A 15,051-nucleotide genomic window follows, 5' to 3' on the forward strand; every position below is an offset into this window, starting at 1 on the left:
TTCTAGAAATATCTGAAATTAACGCAAATATTTCAAATCTCCCGCATTTACGCGCAAATACCCCCAGACTTTATCACACACCTACGTTTAGGAATCGTTTCCATGGTCGAGATACGTGTATTTTCCGTATGGCATGTCCGGTATTGATGTTTTTCACCGTTCCTCCCAACGTGGACCAATCGCGATCGGCCAACTTGAGCGATTCCCACCAATCGGACGGGACATTGTTTGAATCTCGGCCAATCAGAACCGAACACGGATGAATTTATTCTGTATATTTTCCAAGTGACAGCCGAATTTTTGATCAGTCAAATTTGCTAGTGAAAGAATCGAGGAGTGTATTGAGCGCAAATTAAAGAGATTTTCGAAGTGATTATAGTATTTTTCCGTGAATACAACTGTGATTTTTTATTGTCATATATTGTAAGTATGTTTTAAGATAATTCAAACAATATTTAGTAGTGTTTTGGGGTTCTATACTTTGATTGATTTCTGAGGAATATTCTAGAACTGTTTTTCGTAATATTAGAAGAAATATGTTATTTAGAGACATACAAGTATAGTTATTTCATCGAATAGCTTGAAAATATACGAATTTCTATGTATTCTATTAAAATTTAGACTTTAAAACGTTTAATTTTAATATTTGACGTGTCATCAAATAGTCCGGCATAAGGTACAGAGAACCGTTATGTTAAATAATTAATTCCTTAAAAAGTATCCCGTTAAACGACTCAGGTGTCCTAGTTTTCTCGATTTTGTACAGTAAGTTTCTTAAAACCCAAGTAACGTACATATTCTAGCGCATTCCATATAGAACAAACTCTCCTACATATTAAATACAAATTCCTGCTTTGTTTCTTACAGATTTTATTCTAAATAAGTAGGAGTTCCAAAATGAAGTTGTGCTTCTTGTTAGGGGTTATATGTCTCACGGTTAGTGTTCTAGCTAAGGAGGACAAGAAAGACAAAGATGATGTCGGTACAGTGATTGGAATTGACTTAGGAACTACATATTCGTGGTAAGTTATTGTTAATAGTACCAAAAAACAAATAAACTTTGATTAAAATAATATAGAAAAGTTAGTAGGCTGTAACCAGAGGCTGTAACTTTGTTCAGTTCCATTTACAAAGCTGATAAAATCTATATAAATTTGACAAAATCAATATTGGTACATTTATACTAAAAACTTGAAACTGCTTCAAATAAACTGTAAATTACACTATATTTTTTTAAATCATACTATTATGTTGGATAACATAGCCATAGGTGATGAAATTTTTGTAGAAAGTAATTTTTTAGAACTTTTATTGTGGCTTTGTGGTTAACAACAAATTAAAGTTTTTTTAAACTATGAAATTGGATTATGTCTATGCTTTTTTATTTCATAAATTTGGCAAGATGTTATATAAAAATGTACTGTGTCAAAATAAGATTTTTCTTAAATTGAAACTCAAATTTTAGTTATCATTTATATTATATTTTAATCTTTATCACAGCAGATAACTGTTTAGAAAAATCTACTTTTGTAAAATTTAATTTATTTGACTTGGTATACAGGTAAAAATTTTAAGTTCAAATTATATCTATAACTTGTTCAGGGAGAGAATATATGGTTTTGACAGAAAATATCCGAAAAATACAGAAGAAACAATATACTTTTTATAGTTTTCATTGAATACAAAAACTAAGGAAGGAGCATATTATCAACAAAATTAGTGCAACAGTGGAGGTATTTTAGTATCGGAAACTTAAATTCAGATTTACCATTGGCGTTCTATTTTTTTTAAACATATTAAAATATAAAGGAGAATAAAAAATAGAAATCAGACTCAGTACTTAGCTGTTTTTTTATTAGTTATTAAATTTGTTAAAACATTATATCTTTATTAAAATACTTACATAAGTTATAATAACTATAGATCATACCAAATAAAGTTTTAGTCACGTGATTAAGCTTGAAAGGCACAGCGTTGCCAACTTTTACATATTTTCTTTTAATCAAAATATTTTCGGAAACAAAAATAAAATTAATTATAAATATATAAACAGTTATTATTTACATCAACAAAACTCACCTCCTTGACAGCACTTAAGGGCCATTACTACCGCTTTCCCTTTCAAAATATTCTAGTAAGTTTGCGATGAGTTTTTTGCAACGGCTATTAAGCTATCTTGTACACTTCGCACTAAAAGAGGTTCTAAAAAGAACAATGTTCGACTACAAGGTCTGCTAGTAAAAATTTTTTAAGTATCACAACACAATTCATTTAAATCAAAAACTGGTAATACAAAAAGTGTCAAAATGAAGGACAATGTCAGGAAAAAAATTAAATGTGGCAATTTGACATTATTGATTATAATGTCGTGTCTTTCTCTATTTGATGATTATAAAAATATTATTAGCTTCCTTTCTTAGTCTTTATATGCAATGAATTTTACTTTATCTGTCGCTCTCCGAAATTCTTTCTAGTGACAGCTGAGTAAATATATAAGTATGTATAGTTTTCATGCAAAAAATTATTGTTTTAGGACTTATTTTTTACAAATCTATTAAATAACAGAAAATATCGTTATGTTCAAAAATCTGACGATATTTTAGACAGTATAACCTGCGATGATGGTCCCATCCCTTAAAAACAGTATGACTCAATTTAGGGCTCCTATACTTTTTCATTATCTTTTGCTTCTCCGATCTCCAATTCTTTTTCTCTTTCCAGCGTGGGCGTATACAAGAACGGTCGCGTAGAAATCATCGCTAACGACCAAGGTAACCGTATCACCCCCTCGTACGTGGCCTTCACCGCTGACGGTGAGCGTCTGATCGGTGACGCCGCCAAGAATCAGCTCACCACCAACCCCGAGAACACGGTGTTCGACGCCAAGCGTTTGATAGGAAGAGACTGGAGTGATTCCGCCGTGCAACATGACGTCAAGTTCTTCCCCTTCAAGGTCATCGAGAAGAACAGCAAGCCGCACATTAAGGTGGAGACCAGCCAAGGAGAGAAGATCTTCGCTCCTGAGGAGATATCAGCTATGGTGTTAGGTAACGGTTTAGAGTTATTTAAATAATCAAACTTAAACCAACAATGTTAAACCAATAATAAATACAAGTAGTTTGACATTGGTTTTTATTAATCACATTTGAAGGAAGAACATTAATCTGGTATTACCATAGTAGAAGGAAACGAGTAGTTGCACTCTCCCAAATATTTTCTGCCAGTTTTTACAATCTGTCGAATATCGGCAGAATGCAGAGCGTTTCAGTTGAGTTCCGTCCGTCGATCTGCGAGGTTCGAGCGTTGCGTGTTGCGTCCCAGCACAGAGACGGATTGACAAAAAATGAGTGCCTTACTGTGTGCTGCTATTGGTTGTAGTAATTCAAAAAATTGTGCTTTGAGTTTTTTTTCAGTCATTTTTATGATCATGTTTGTGTTCAGGTTAATTTTCTCATGACTGATTACTACTTAATAATTTGATATTATTTTTATTTAAACCTCAATTTTTTATCGATTTTACTTTTGACAACCATCCCTTGCTTGCTATTTAATGAACTGCACCATCATTGAACAAAAATTTGCTAGTACCGAAAGTACCGAAAAAAAAGGAAATTCCGGTTCCTTAGAGGCATGGTACCGAAATTACCGGTTCCGAAAAACAGCTCCGGTTCCGGAAACGCTATAACGTACCTTAACCGTGAATTGCCCTATACAGGGCGAGTCTTAAATAAGTGCAAATATTTTTAGGGGTAGTATACTTTGGCCCCAGAAATATGAGGATTTTTCTGCGCAATTTTTTTTAAATAAAATCTGGAATTTTTTTTGTTTTTAGTTAAAAAACACAATTTCTTGATAATATGGTAACTAGGGTTCAGAACCGGAAATTCCCGGTTCTTTCGAGATATCAAAGAACCGGGACTCGAAATTATTAATTCCCGGTTCTTTCGGTACCTTCGGGACTCGTAATAACTAAAAAAATATTCTTTTGTTACATGGGAAAGTAGTGATGCTATTTCTCATTGTTCTTGCTTCTTTTCTCTTTTGAAATTTCTGTAATGTTTCTTAGCAATTATTGCAGTTTTATTATTTAGTACAATGTGTTGTTCAATGTATTAGTTATCCAATGAAAATTAAGTAACCAATATATTACTACAAAACAAACACATTAATGTTAAAATTAAACTTGTTTTAAATTAAAAAAAAATGTAGAAAATCTTTGAAATAGATAATAATATAAAAATATGTCATTATATATTTTTTCCGCATTTCTTCCCATCAGAAGATTTTCAGATACAGAAGAATTGTTGCTTACACGAAATGTGAAAATATTCTGTTTTCAAGCAAATTTTTACTCGATGATCAATTTTTTTTTATTTTATTTTTTGTAAAACTCATATTTTTCTAAATACATCTCTGTAAAACTATGGCGAGTGCTACGACTATACTTTGCCTAGTTATAGACCACGACTATACAGTTACGTCAGTGGTCACGGGATGCGAGAACAAGGTCATATAAAGTGGCAGAAAAAGAACAAAGGATTTGACAAGGAGTCAAGTTACTAATTTCTTTATACTATGGTATTACTGTAGTAGATATTGATTAAAATTAGAAAATAATTTAGTGTAGTTTTAAGTCCTCTAAGTTTACTTATTTCTCTGGGATAAAAATCAACAGCATTTTTTTTCTAACGAAGTGTGCAAATTTAAATCTGTAGAATTTTTATTATCAAAATTTAGTAAAGAAAAATATATTGATAGTTTGCTTAATTTACTATTTTTTACAGGTAAAATGAAGGAAACAGCTGAAGCTTACCTTGGTAAAAAAGTAACCCATGCTGTAGTAACTGTACCTGCTTACTTCAACGATGCTCAACGTCAAGCCACAAAGGATGCTGGTGTTATTGCAGGTAAACATCGAAAATTCAACCATTTTTTATTTATTTATTCTCATTTTTTAAAATATCTCAATGCTAAATTTTTCAATATGCACAAATAAATTTTTCAATTATTGCATATAGGTATGACTGTTATGAGAATCATCAACGAACCCACAGCAGCCGCCATTGCCTACGGTTTGGACAAAAAAGACGGTGAAAAGAACGTGTTGGTCTTCGATTTGGGCGGTGGTACTTTCGATGTATCTCTTCTTACCATCGATAATGGAGTGTTTGAAGTAGTGGCCACCAATGGAGATACTCACTTGGGAGGTGAAGATTTCGATCAGAGAGTTATGGACCACTTTATCAAATTGTACAAGAAGAAGAAGGGCAAGGACATCAGGTAAATATCCATATTTTTTCAGATTTTTCGTTTTTTTTTTTTTAATTAAAAATAGTCAATTATGGTATTTCTATATTCTAAAATTCCGGTCATAAAGTTTTATGTGCCATAACTTTATGACAACAGTATCACAGTTTCGGTAGAATGACATCATTAAATGAAACTGAACATATCGAAATTAATTATATCAAATTGTTTAACTGATATGTTCAAAAGTCAATAACTCGGAAACGGTTGGTTTGAGGTACATTGTATGTTATTCGATTTTTGTTTAGAATTGAAGGAATAAATGAAATATGCAATAATATACAGGGGGTCCTATAAAAAAAGAAACTTTGATGTACCACGACTTTACGATCGACCCTGTATATTTAAATTTATTACTCGCTAATAAAAATTTAAAAACCCTCTAACTTTTGTATTTAACTTTTTGCGATACCTCCTATATTTTTCCTAATAATCAAACCGTTTCCATACATAACCGCGACCCTGTATGTATCTGAAATGTTAATATTTCATCACTGGACAATTCCATACTTCAAAATCAATATTAGTAACTGGAAACTCAATAAATAAGCGAAAATACGGCGTTCCGATCTTACGAACCCGAACGAACAATTTTTCTTGAGTTTCTCTTTGAACTACCTATAATTGATTGAAGTGGACACACACGTTTAAAACCTACTACGTCACAATGTAAAAAGCTGCGTCTGGATACAGCTTTACACATCATGAGGTAGTAGACTTTCCTGACTACCCTCGTAGCATCATTTACGATAAATCTTCGTTCTAATAGTCTAAGAGCTAGCAATGTTTTCGAGAAAGTATTTTAAAGGTGCGTATTCACAACAAAATACTCCGAACAGACCAAACGCGCCGCTCACTCCAAACAATCTGCAACAAAACATTTTCCGGGAGCGCTCTGAACGACCTGCAACAAAACATTTTGCGCGGAGCGTTCCGCCTGTTTGCGGTGTTCGCTGCGTTCCCACCAGTAATCAGTGTGTGAATCAGTGTTAGTGTGTTTGTCGATAAGGATGCATCTGATATTACCATAGCCGCTGGTGCTTTTTTAATTATAGAGGCATTAGCGGGTAACAAAAAAGAGAAAAAAAGGAAAGGACGAAAAATGTGGGCAAGACGCTTCTTTTTACGCCGTCAATATAATATGGCCTTACTTAGTGGCCTAGATTATATGCATAAGAAGAATTTAATTAATTTAATAATTTTCTCTGCTCCACTCCATAGCTAGGTACAGTTTAAAAACATCCCAAACACAACGAACGTTCAAAACTGCCGTATCCACTGAACACCGGCCAACGAACAAATTCTTTTGAGCAAATCCCGTTTACCGACAAGCTTCGGAAAATGTTTGGGGCGTTCGGTTCGGTTCGGCGCAACGTACTGACTACACAAACTTGTTACAGCGCGCGCGGCGCGTTTGGTTCGTTCGGAGTGTTTTGTTGCAAGTGAATACCCACCTTAAGACGTCTGGTTCTTTGATATATCTTTTGCTATGCTCTCTGGAACAGCATGCGGCCCGGCCCGTCTGGCTGCCGATACCCGTTGCGTTCACTACTGCGCATCGGAAGAAGATCCTATATCTTTTTTTAATTTAGTCCTATAAATTCTAGTACTTGGTGGATAAATGAACTAGTGCGCAATAATTTGAATTAATTGGCGGGGGCGGATAGGTAGGTTCTAAATGTTTAGCCAAAACTACATAGGAATTAAAATATTCTGTAAATGTAGCGCTGCCATTTATAGGGTAAATATCGAATCTAAGCTAAGAATTGATTTTTAAAATCTTGAAAATTAGTGAAAGTTGATAAGAAAAGCGTTCATCCATATTTTTGCGTTTCCTCTAAAGAATAAATTAGTTATACTATCTACTAAAACTGATCTACAGAAACATTTGGTGACTTATACATGGTTTGTATTTGACCAAAAATACAGGGTGTATATCCCCTTTATCATCAAAAATAGGAACGTCAGCGTTTGGTTTAAAAGTACAAATATTTTGAAAATGGCCCTGATTAGAATTGATATTATTATTATTTATATTTAACTTATGTACTTCATTAATAACACTAGAAATTATCGTTTTTAAATCTTCTTGCTGCATGGAACAGGTAGTCGGATTACAAAATGGCGGTGGCATGAAATTTGCCGTTGGCATATGAACTGCCGGCGGTGGCGGCACAAACATAAAGTTGCCTCCCTGATTCCCTTCGTTATTATTGCCTCTTATAAACTGTCCAGATAATACAGAATTTGGAAAGATCCTACCTTGTATCGTTGGACTTGTGTTTGGTACCGTCGTGACTGTCGTAGTTGGTACGGGCCCCTGAGGCGTTGTGGGCGATGTTGTTATGGGATCCGAAAGAGATTGTCGATCTCGTAGATCCAAATTCATCTCAGATAAATACACGTAGTCAGTAGTTCTTCTATTGTCTATATAATACTTCACCAGCCTCTAGTTGGGCGCCAAAATGTAACAGGGGGAAATTTTGAGGGGTCGGTTTGATGAAGTAAAAGGCGATAGTTTAAGTTCCTCGTGTATTTCTCTCTCTCTCTCTCTTTTGTAACTCTTTGCTATAATGGCTAGAAAATTATATAAATGATTTGCTGATCTTAAATATTATGGATAAATCTTACCTAGCACCAAGTTAATTCATACAAAATATAATAACTAATAAGATTGGAATGTATATTTTTAAACCACAAGCTGCCGCCGTTATTTTTGGCTTTTTAAGAATAAATGTAGAAATAAATTTACTTAAATCAAGATATTTTTTAAAGGTATACCAGATTTATTTAATAAAATCGATATGAGCATCGACATCTACAAGAGGAATGTTTGAACGCATTGAATGTTAATAAGGTTTACTACATTTACACTAAATTATTCAACATGTGCAAGTTCGTTAATTTAACAACAAATAATCAGTAACCTAATCTATTCTGTATTTAGAAATAAAATAAACAAACCTGTTATTTTTAAGCTGTTTTTTAAGCTGATTTTTCGAAAATAACTATTTTAGTTTCAACTGTTATCTAAAAATAACAGTTTTGCCCATCACAAATAATTCTGGTGATTCAAAAAAAAAACAAATATTTAATACTTTATATCAGAATATAAACGAAAATAAAATAAAAAGTCTTTGCCCTGACACGGATTGGAACTCTTATTTTCGTTTATATTCTGATAGTAAAGTATTAAATAATTCTGGTGATTCAAAAAAAAACAAATATTTAATACTTTACTATCAGAATATAAACGAAAATAAAATAAAAAAAAAGTCTTTGCCCTGACACGGATTCGAACTCTGAATCCTCGGTTCGTAGTCGGAAACTCTACGCACTGCGCTATGGAGACATGTTCGATTTATATTCAATACTAGAATTTAAAGAACTAATAAAAATATAGGATCTTCTTTCAATGCGCAGCAGGAAACTCAACGTTTACCGGCAGCCAGACGGGCTGTTCTAGAGATCATAGTAAAAGATACATCAAAGAGCCAGACGTCTTAAAATACTTGTTTTTCCGATGTTGCTAGCTCTCGTACTATAAATCATGGTATTTCTCTTCCAGAAAAGACAACCGCGCCGTCCAAAAACTCCGTCGTGAAGTCGAAAAAGCGAAGAGAGCCCTCTCCGCCAGCCACCAGGTCAGGATCGAAATCGAAAGCTTCTTCGAAGGCGACGACTTCTCCGAAACCCTCACCCGAGCCAAGTTCGAGGAACTCAACATGGACCTGTTCAGGTCCACCCTGAAACCCGTCCAAAAAGTCCTGGAAGACGCCGACATGAACAAGAAGGACGTCGATGAAATTGTGCTGGTCGGAGGCTCGACTCGTATCCCCAAAGTCCAACAATTGGTTAAGGAATTCTTCAACGGTAAAGAGCCTTCAAGAGGTATCAATCCCGATGAGGCTGTTGCCTATGGTGCCGCTGTACAAGCCGGTGTGTTGAGCGGTGAACAGGATACTGATGCGATCGTCTTGTTGGACGTCAATCCTTTGACTATGGGTATCGAGACTGTCGGTGGGGTGATGACTAAGCTGATTCCAAGGAATACTGTAATTCCTACTAAGAAGTCGCAGATTTTCAGTACAGCGTCTGATAATCAGCATACTGTCACTATTCAGGTGAGTCCTAGTGATTTATTTGTTGATTGTTTATTAAATTTATAAACTAAAAAAATACATGAGGATATAATACTGCATTAGAAATTATGTTTACTAGATTCCTCTTTGTCTGTCATTTGTACAAACAATACCATTTTTAAAAAGTTAATACATTTTCAAAGTCCCTAGAAAAACGAATTCTGAATTTTTCTAAGACATGCCTTTGAGATTTTATCATCTACCCCACACTTTTAACATAATTAAAGGATATTTCTGAAAATTATCACTTTTACACATGGGCGCGCATACATATATTGTCTCTTGAGGGTTAATAACAGGGTTGGCATGATTTAAATCAAATTATTTAAATCAAGTGATTTTTTTAATTTTAATCATGTGATTTAAATAAAAAAAATTGAAACTTTATAATAAATCAAAAAATGACTGTAAAAGTTATAAAACGGTGTCCTAGAAAACTAGAGAAAATATTTCTATAACAGATAATAAATCGAAAAATAATTGTAAATGTTATAAAACTATATAAAAATATCTATTCATCAGTTTAAATATTGGACCGATTTTTCAAGTAATGTCGTGTGAATCCATTAGACCGCAGGGATTTATTTTAAAATTTATGTATAAGATTCGCTGTTCGAATACATATTATTTGCAAAGTCTAGTGCAGAACTAGGTTCTTCTAATATATAGAGACTATAGCTTCATTTCCGAGAATCTATAATCGTTGTCAGAAAACGAAATATTTTTTTTAAACGGTTGCATGTTTCCAAATTCTTACCGACATTTTGATCTGCAGTAAGTACTTTACACTTTTATATTAGATAATACCACAAACTAATTTAGAATAATACATACTAATTTCATTCTCGACTTAAGACTATTTCCGAACAATAGTGTATTGTTTTATAAGGAGTAAAAATTATACTTTCTTTGACGATGCTGTACCTTTGAAGGACCATCGTAAAGCTATTCCGCCGATACAGGGAGGCACAAAAAGTACATTTTTGCTTGGTATAGAACATACTATTTCTCTTAAAACATTACAAACATTTTTTAATCAATTTCAAACATTGCAAATATCGAGCAACAATTTGTACACTCGTTGAATTTGACATTTAATATCAATTTAATATTATAAATTTTGTGCTTAGGCGTAACAGTGCTTTACTTTTATGCCTAGGCGTTAAAATGACAAAAGTTAATATCTTTCGTTTGAAAAAAAATCCTTTTGATCTGAAGCGAGCGACTTTTTTTGCGGAATATATTGACCGATGTGGAAAAATGACACGCGCCGTAGAATTGTTAATGTGATCGGTATCAGGTAGAGTTATAAAGTTTTACCCATTTAGGATAGGACTTTAATTGGAAATAAGTACTAGTCATTTGGAAATCCGATTTAAATATTGTTTTGAATTAAAATCAAAAAAAATCTGATTTAAATAAAAAAAAATCTGATTTTTTTAATTTTTTTTAAAAATATCATGATTTTTTCCAACCCTGGTTAATAAAGACTGCGCCTTTGTGAATTTTCCACCTCCTCTACAGACTGCAATGACTGGACAGGCAACATATAAGAAATAAATAGAATAAGGAAGTAAGGGGCGTGATTTAATTTCGTTGGTGTGGACCGCTGTGGTGCGCAGTGATGCCAAATCTGAGAATTTTCCCCCAATTGACAGTACATTCTAGATTCACAATAATCTTTCTCTAGTTCATGCCCTGACACAATGTCTTTCCAAATTTGTACACTTTGCATAAAACCAATTATTAAATAAACAATAATTAACATAAACTGTGAAATGTCAGCAACTCAAATGCATGAATTTTGGACTCTTTTCTTAGTCTTTTTAATCAATGGGCATGCCAGACCAGATTATTTCCACATTATTTTTTTAAATTATTAAAAACCTTGAAACTCTTGAGCTCATGCACATACTGATTGCTACCCCTAAAAATCACATATTTCACTGGGACATCAGTATAAATTTCCAATTTATTTAAGTTACTAAAATAAGAATCTACATGTATAAGATATTTATTCTGATTTTTCTTTCCAGGTATACGAAGGTGAACGTCCCATGACCAAAGACAACCATCTCTTGGGTAAATTCGACCTTACCGGCATCCCCCCAGCACCCAGAGGAGTCCCCCAGATCGAGGTTACCTTCGAAATTGACGCCAACGGTATCCTTCAAGTATCAGCCGAAGACAAAGGCACAGGAAACAGAGAAAAGATCGTCATTACCAACGACCAAAACCGTTTAACACCCGACGACATCGACCGCATGATCAAGGACGCCGAAAAATTCGCCGACGAAGACAAAAAACTTAAGGAACGCGTCGAAGCTAGAAACGAACTGGAAAGCTACGCTTATTCCCTTAAAAATCAACTGGGAGACAAAGATAAACTTGGCAGCAAGGTTAGCGGTGACGAAAAAGCCAAAATGGAAGAAGCCATCGACGAAAAGATCAAATGGCTCGAAGAAAACCAAGACACCGACTCGGAAGAATACAAGAAACAGAAAAAAGAACTCGAAGATGTCGTACAACCCATCATTGCCAAACTGTACCAGAACACAGGAGGAGCGCCGCCACCGACATCTGCCGGCGACGAGGACGAACTAAAAGACGAGTTGTAAGGTGTCCAACGCGTCACAGAAACAAGACTGATTTAAAAAACTTTCATAGAAAATCGGACTAAATATTTTGAGTTGTTCTCTCAGTGAAAAAAAGAAGAAAAATAGTGATGTGCGTGATTGCGAGTGGTGTATGATGATCTTTTTGTATTACAGAGTTTTTTTTTTGTATCAAAATGTTAGATTATTTATTTATTTTTGAGCGTGATCGATGCAGAGGAGCTGGTTTCTCTGTGTCTTGAGGACTCTGTCTGTTGTACTTTTTATTTTACAATAAAACGGTACCTTTAAGTACAAGATAAAGATACACTTCTTGGTTTTATTTTTGGTCCTTTAGTTTACCTGACGAAAAAAAGTTGAAATATGTAACTGAGAAAAGCATATCTGTAATAGTTTAAACCTCCGGTGTATACAGGACGTGTCAAGAGTTCGCAACAAATGGAATTTTTTATATAGAGAATCAATAAAAGAAATCAGTACATTTATATTATTTCGTATATTTTTCATTTTATTGATTTTATGGAAAGCACTGTTCATTAAAATGTTGTATCCTATGTTATAGGGCTTGTTTCTCTCTACAATTTCCTGTCTCACAATGTACCGTTTGTGTCCAGGAAGGGTTCATAGTTTCATAGATGCCGATTTGCGAAAGTAATCAGAACATGTATATTATTTCGTATATTTTTCATTTTATTGATTTTATGGAAAGCACTGTTCATTAAAATGTTGTATCCTATGTTATAGGGCTTGTTTCTCTCTACAATTTCCTGTCTCACAATGTACCGTTTGTGTCCAGGAAGGGTTCATATTTTCATAGTTGTCGATTTTCGAAAGAAATCAGAACATGTATATTATTTTGTATATTTTTCATTTTATTGATTTTTTGGAAAGCACTGTTCATTAAAATGTTGTATCCTATGTTATAGGGCTTGTTTCTCTCTACAATTTCCTGTCTCACAATGTACCGTTTGTGTCCAGGAAGAAATCAGAACTAATGATTTTTTTTAATTCCTATGATTTTTTTTTAATTTTACTGTATCATAAAAGTTAAGATGTTTAGGACATTTATATATATGAAGTTTTTTTCTTAGAATGGGTCCAAGAATCACCCCCTAAAATAGTAGCATGTCATTAAGGAACACCCTCTATATAAAAATTAATAATCAACGATTTTTTAAGATTGGAAAATTTAATAAAAAAAATGGAATTTTTGAGATCAAAATTTTATAGCAAAACTATTGGGCGAAAATTATACAGAATTCTGTTTAAAAAAATGCAAAATATATATGTAAAAATATATTGCAGGAATCATCTTGTATGTCTCAAAGACATGATCTACCTTTTCCTTATCTAATTTCGGCAAAATTCTAGTTCTTTATTGGCTTCATGACTAAGAACAACATAACATTATAATTTATTAAAATAAAAAAAATCTTTTCCACAAATCCATTTATTTCACGCTTCACTTTTTACTCGCCGCTGGTGGACTGGAACCACTAACTAATTGTGGCGGTGGTACTTTCGATTCGGTACTCGAAAAGGAATCTACAAACTTCTTAACTTCTGGATTTTCTAAAACTTGGTCAACTCCTTTCTTTATATAATGCTTGGAGCATTCTGGTAGTCGTACTAGGAAAGCAAAGCTGGCTCTTACACCTCTGTTCCAATATTCTGTTGCTAGTTGTGATACATTGTCGGTTGGAGGTATTTCAGGCAACTGAAAATTTAATAAAATACTATATATAAATTCCAGAATATATAATACCAAAAGTAATTAACAAACAGTCAAAAATTATACCTCAATAGGAATTTGAGATGTCACATCTTGTATATACGGACTAACAGCTTGCTTTAGCTTTCTGTACGATTCAATACTTTCATCGCTTTTATTAAAAATACCTTGTTCCTTAATATAGTACACTGCAGTTCCAGCAATAGCGGCCTTGATTGCAAATCTACAAAATCAATTATAACTCTTTTTACGGTATTTATTAGCCTATTTCTGTTAGTACAATTTCAAAAAATTCATGCTAAGATACTTTAGAAAAATAGCTTCCATTTGGAAAAAATAAAAGCTAAAAGCTGCTCTGAAAGTTTACAAAGTTGAGCTGATGGAGCTGGTAAGCTTTTTTTTTCTACTTCATTTTCAATTGGCATGTACTTACTTGATCATTTTTTAAATTAATAAATAAATTATTGTTTTTGGGGGTGTTTGTTATGTCACCAAGGTCACTAGGCAGTCAAGGCACCCAAGGCACTTTAAAATCCTAACCTAATTAATATCTGTCAAATAATCTGACAGTACGGGTATAGGCAACTAAACATACACGAAATTAATTTGAAGTGTTTAGTTGTCCGTTAAACGGACAAATAAAATAAATTAATAGTCCGGTTATATAAAAGTAGTCTACACAATGTTGAAAAACTAGCTTCAAACTCCCATTGGAAATCAACTTTTTAAAAAAATATTAGAACTGAAAAAACGTTTAATTATATGTAACAGTATGTTGAGGGGGGGGACAAAATCCACAGCACCAGGAGAATGATATATCAAAAGTCACCTTCAAAGAACTGCTCCTGTTAGCTATCAGAACTGTTTCTACAGGATCTTTTTCTACTTGTATTTCGGCTTTTTCTACTTGCTTGCCTGCTCCATTTGTAGCAGAGCCAGATTCAGCAAATTTAAACATTTAAAGGCTTAAACATGAAAAATTATTAATGCATTATTAATTTTCAATATCCCAAAAATTAATAAATAATTTGATTCACTTTGACAAAATTTGAATTAAAATATCAATATTTTTCAGGGGCAGATACAGAAATTTATTTTAGGGAGAGCCCAAAATAAAAAGCAATGTAGAATATGCTTTTTAGGGTACCATTTTTAACCAAAAACCGGTAAAAAACCTAATATTTTACACAATTTCCAGATGTTAGGGGGGGGGGGGGCAGGGCCTATGGGCCCCCCTCTTTATTCGCCACTGATA

At 33.5% G+C, this 15,051-nt stretch overlaps 2 protein-coding genes across 3 annotated transcripts; one reads left to right on the plus strand and one right to left on the minus strand.

Moving 5' to 3' along the window:
- Window positions 1–270: 270 nt before the first annotated feature.
- Window positions 271–12,373, plus strand: LOC115882663 (endoplasmic reticulum chaperone BiP). The gene is made up of 7 exons (XM_030900855.1): window positions 271–423; window positions 868–1,022; window positions 2,722–3,047; window positions 4,785–4,907; window positions 5,019–5,280; window positions 8,876–9,431; window positions 11,486–12,373. The coding sequence occupies exons 2-7, from the start codon at window positions 898–900 to the stop codon at window positions 12,065–12,067; spliced, it is 1,974 nt and encodes a 657-aa protein (XP_030756715.1). The 5' UTR covers window positions 271–423; window positions 868–897; the 3' UTR covers window positions 12,068–12,373.
- Window positions 12,374–13,347: 974 nt separating this feature from the next.
- LOC115882666 (MICOS complex subunit MIC13 homolog QIL1) lies at window positions 13,348–14,356 on the minus strand. Of its 2 annotated transcripts, none has more exons than XM_030900859.1 (3): window positions 14,230–14,356; window positions 13,863–14,019; window positions 13,348–13,781 (listed from the first exon to the last, which is right to left on the minus strand). In XM_030900859.1, the coding sequence occupies exons 1-3, from the start codon at window positions 14,235–14,237 to the stop codon at window positions 13,527–13,529; spliced, it is 420 nt and encodes a 139-aa protein (XP_030756719.1). In that variant the 5' UTR covers window positions 14,238–14,356; the 3' UTR covers window positions 13,348–13,526. The 2 variants fall into 2 exon arrangements, with proteins under 2 accessions (XP_030756719.1, XP_030756718.1); XM_030900858.1 differs by lacking the exon at window positions 14,230–14,356 and adding an exon at window positions 14,077–14,219.
- Between the last annotated feature and the right edge of the window lie 695 nt (window positions 14,357–15,051).

The sequence above is a fragment of the Sitophilus oryzae genome, unplaced genomic scaffold, assembly GCF_002938485.1.
Source record: "Sitophilus oryzae breed Bouriz unplaced genomic scaffold, Soryzae_2.0 scaffold_179_pilon_pilon, whole genome shotgun sequence".
Taxonomy (NCBI): Eukaryota; Metazoa; Arthropoda; class Insecta; order Coleoptera; family Curculionidae; genus Sitophilus; species Sitophilus oryzae.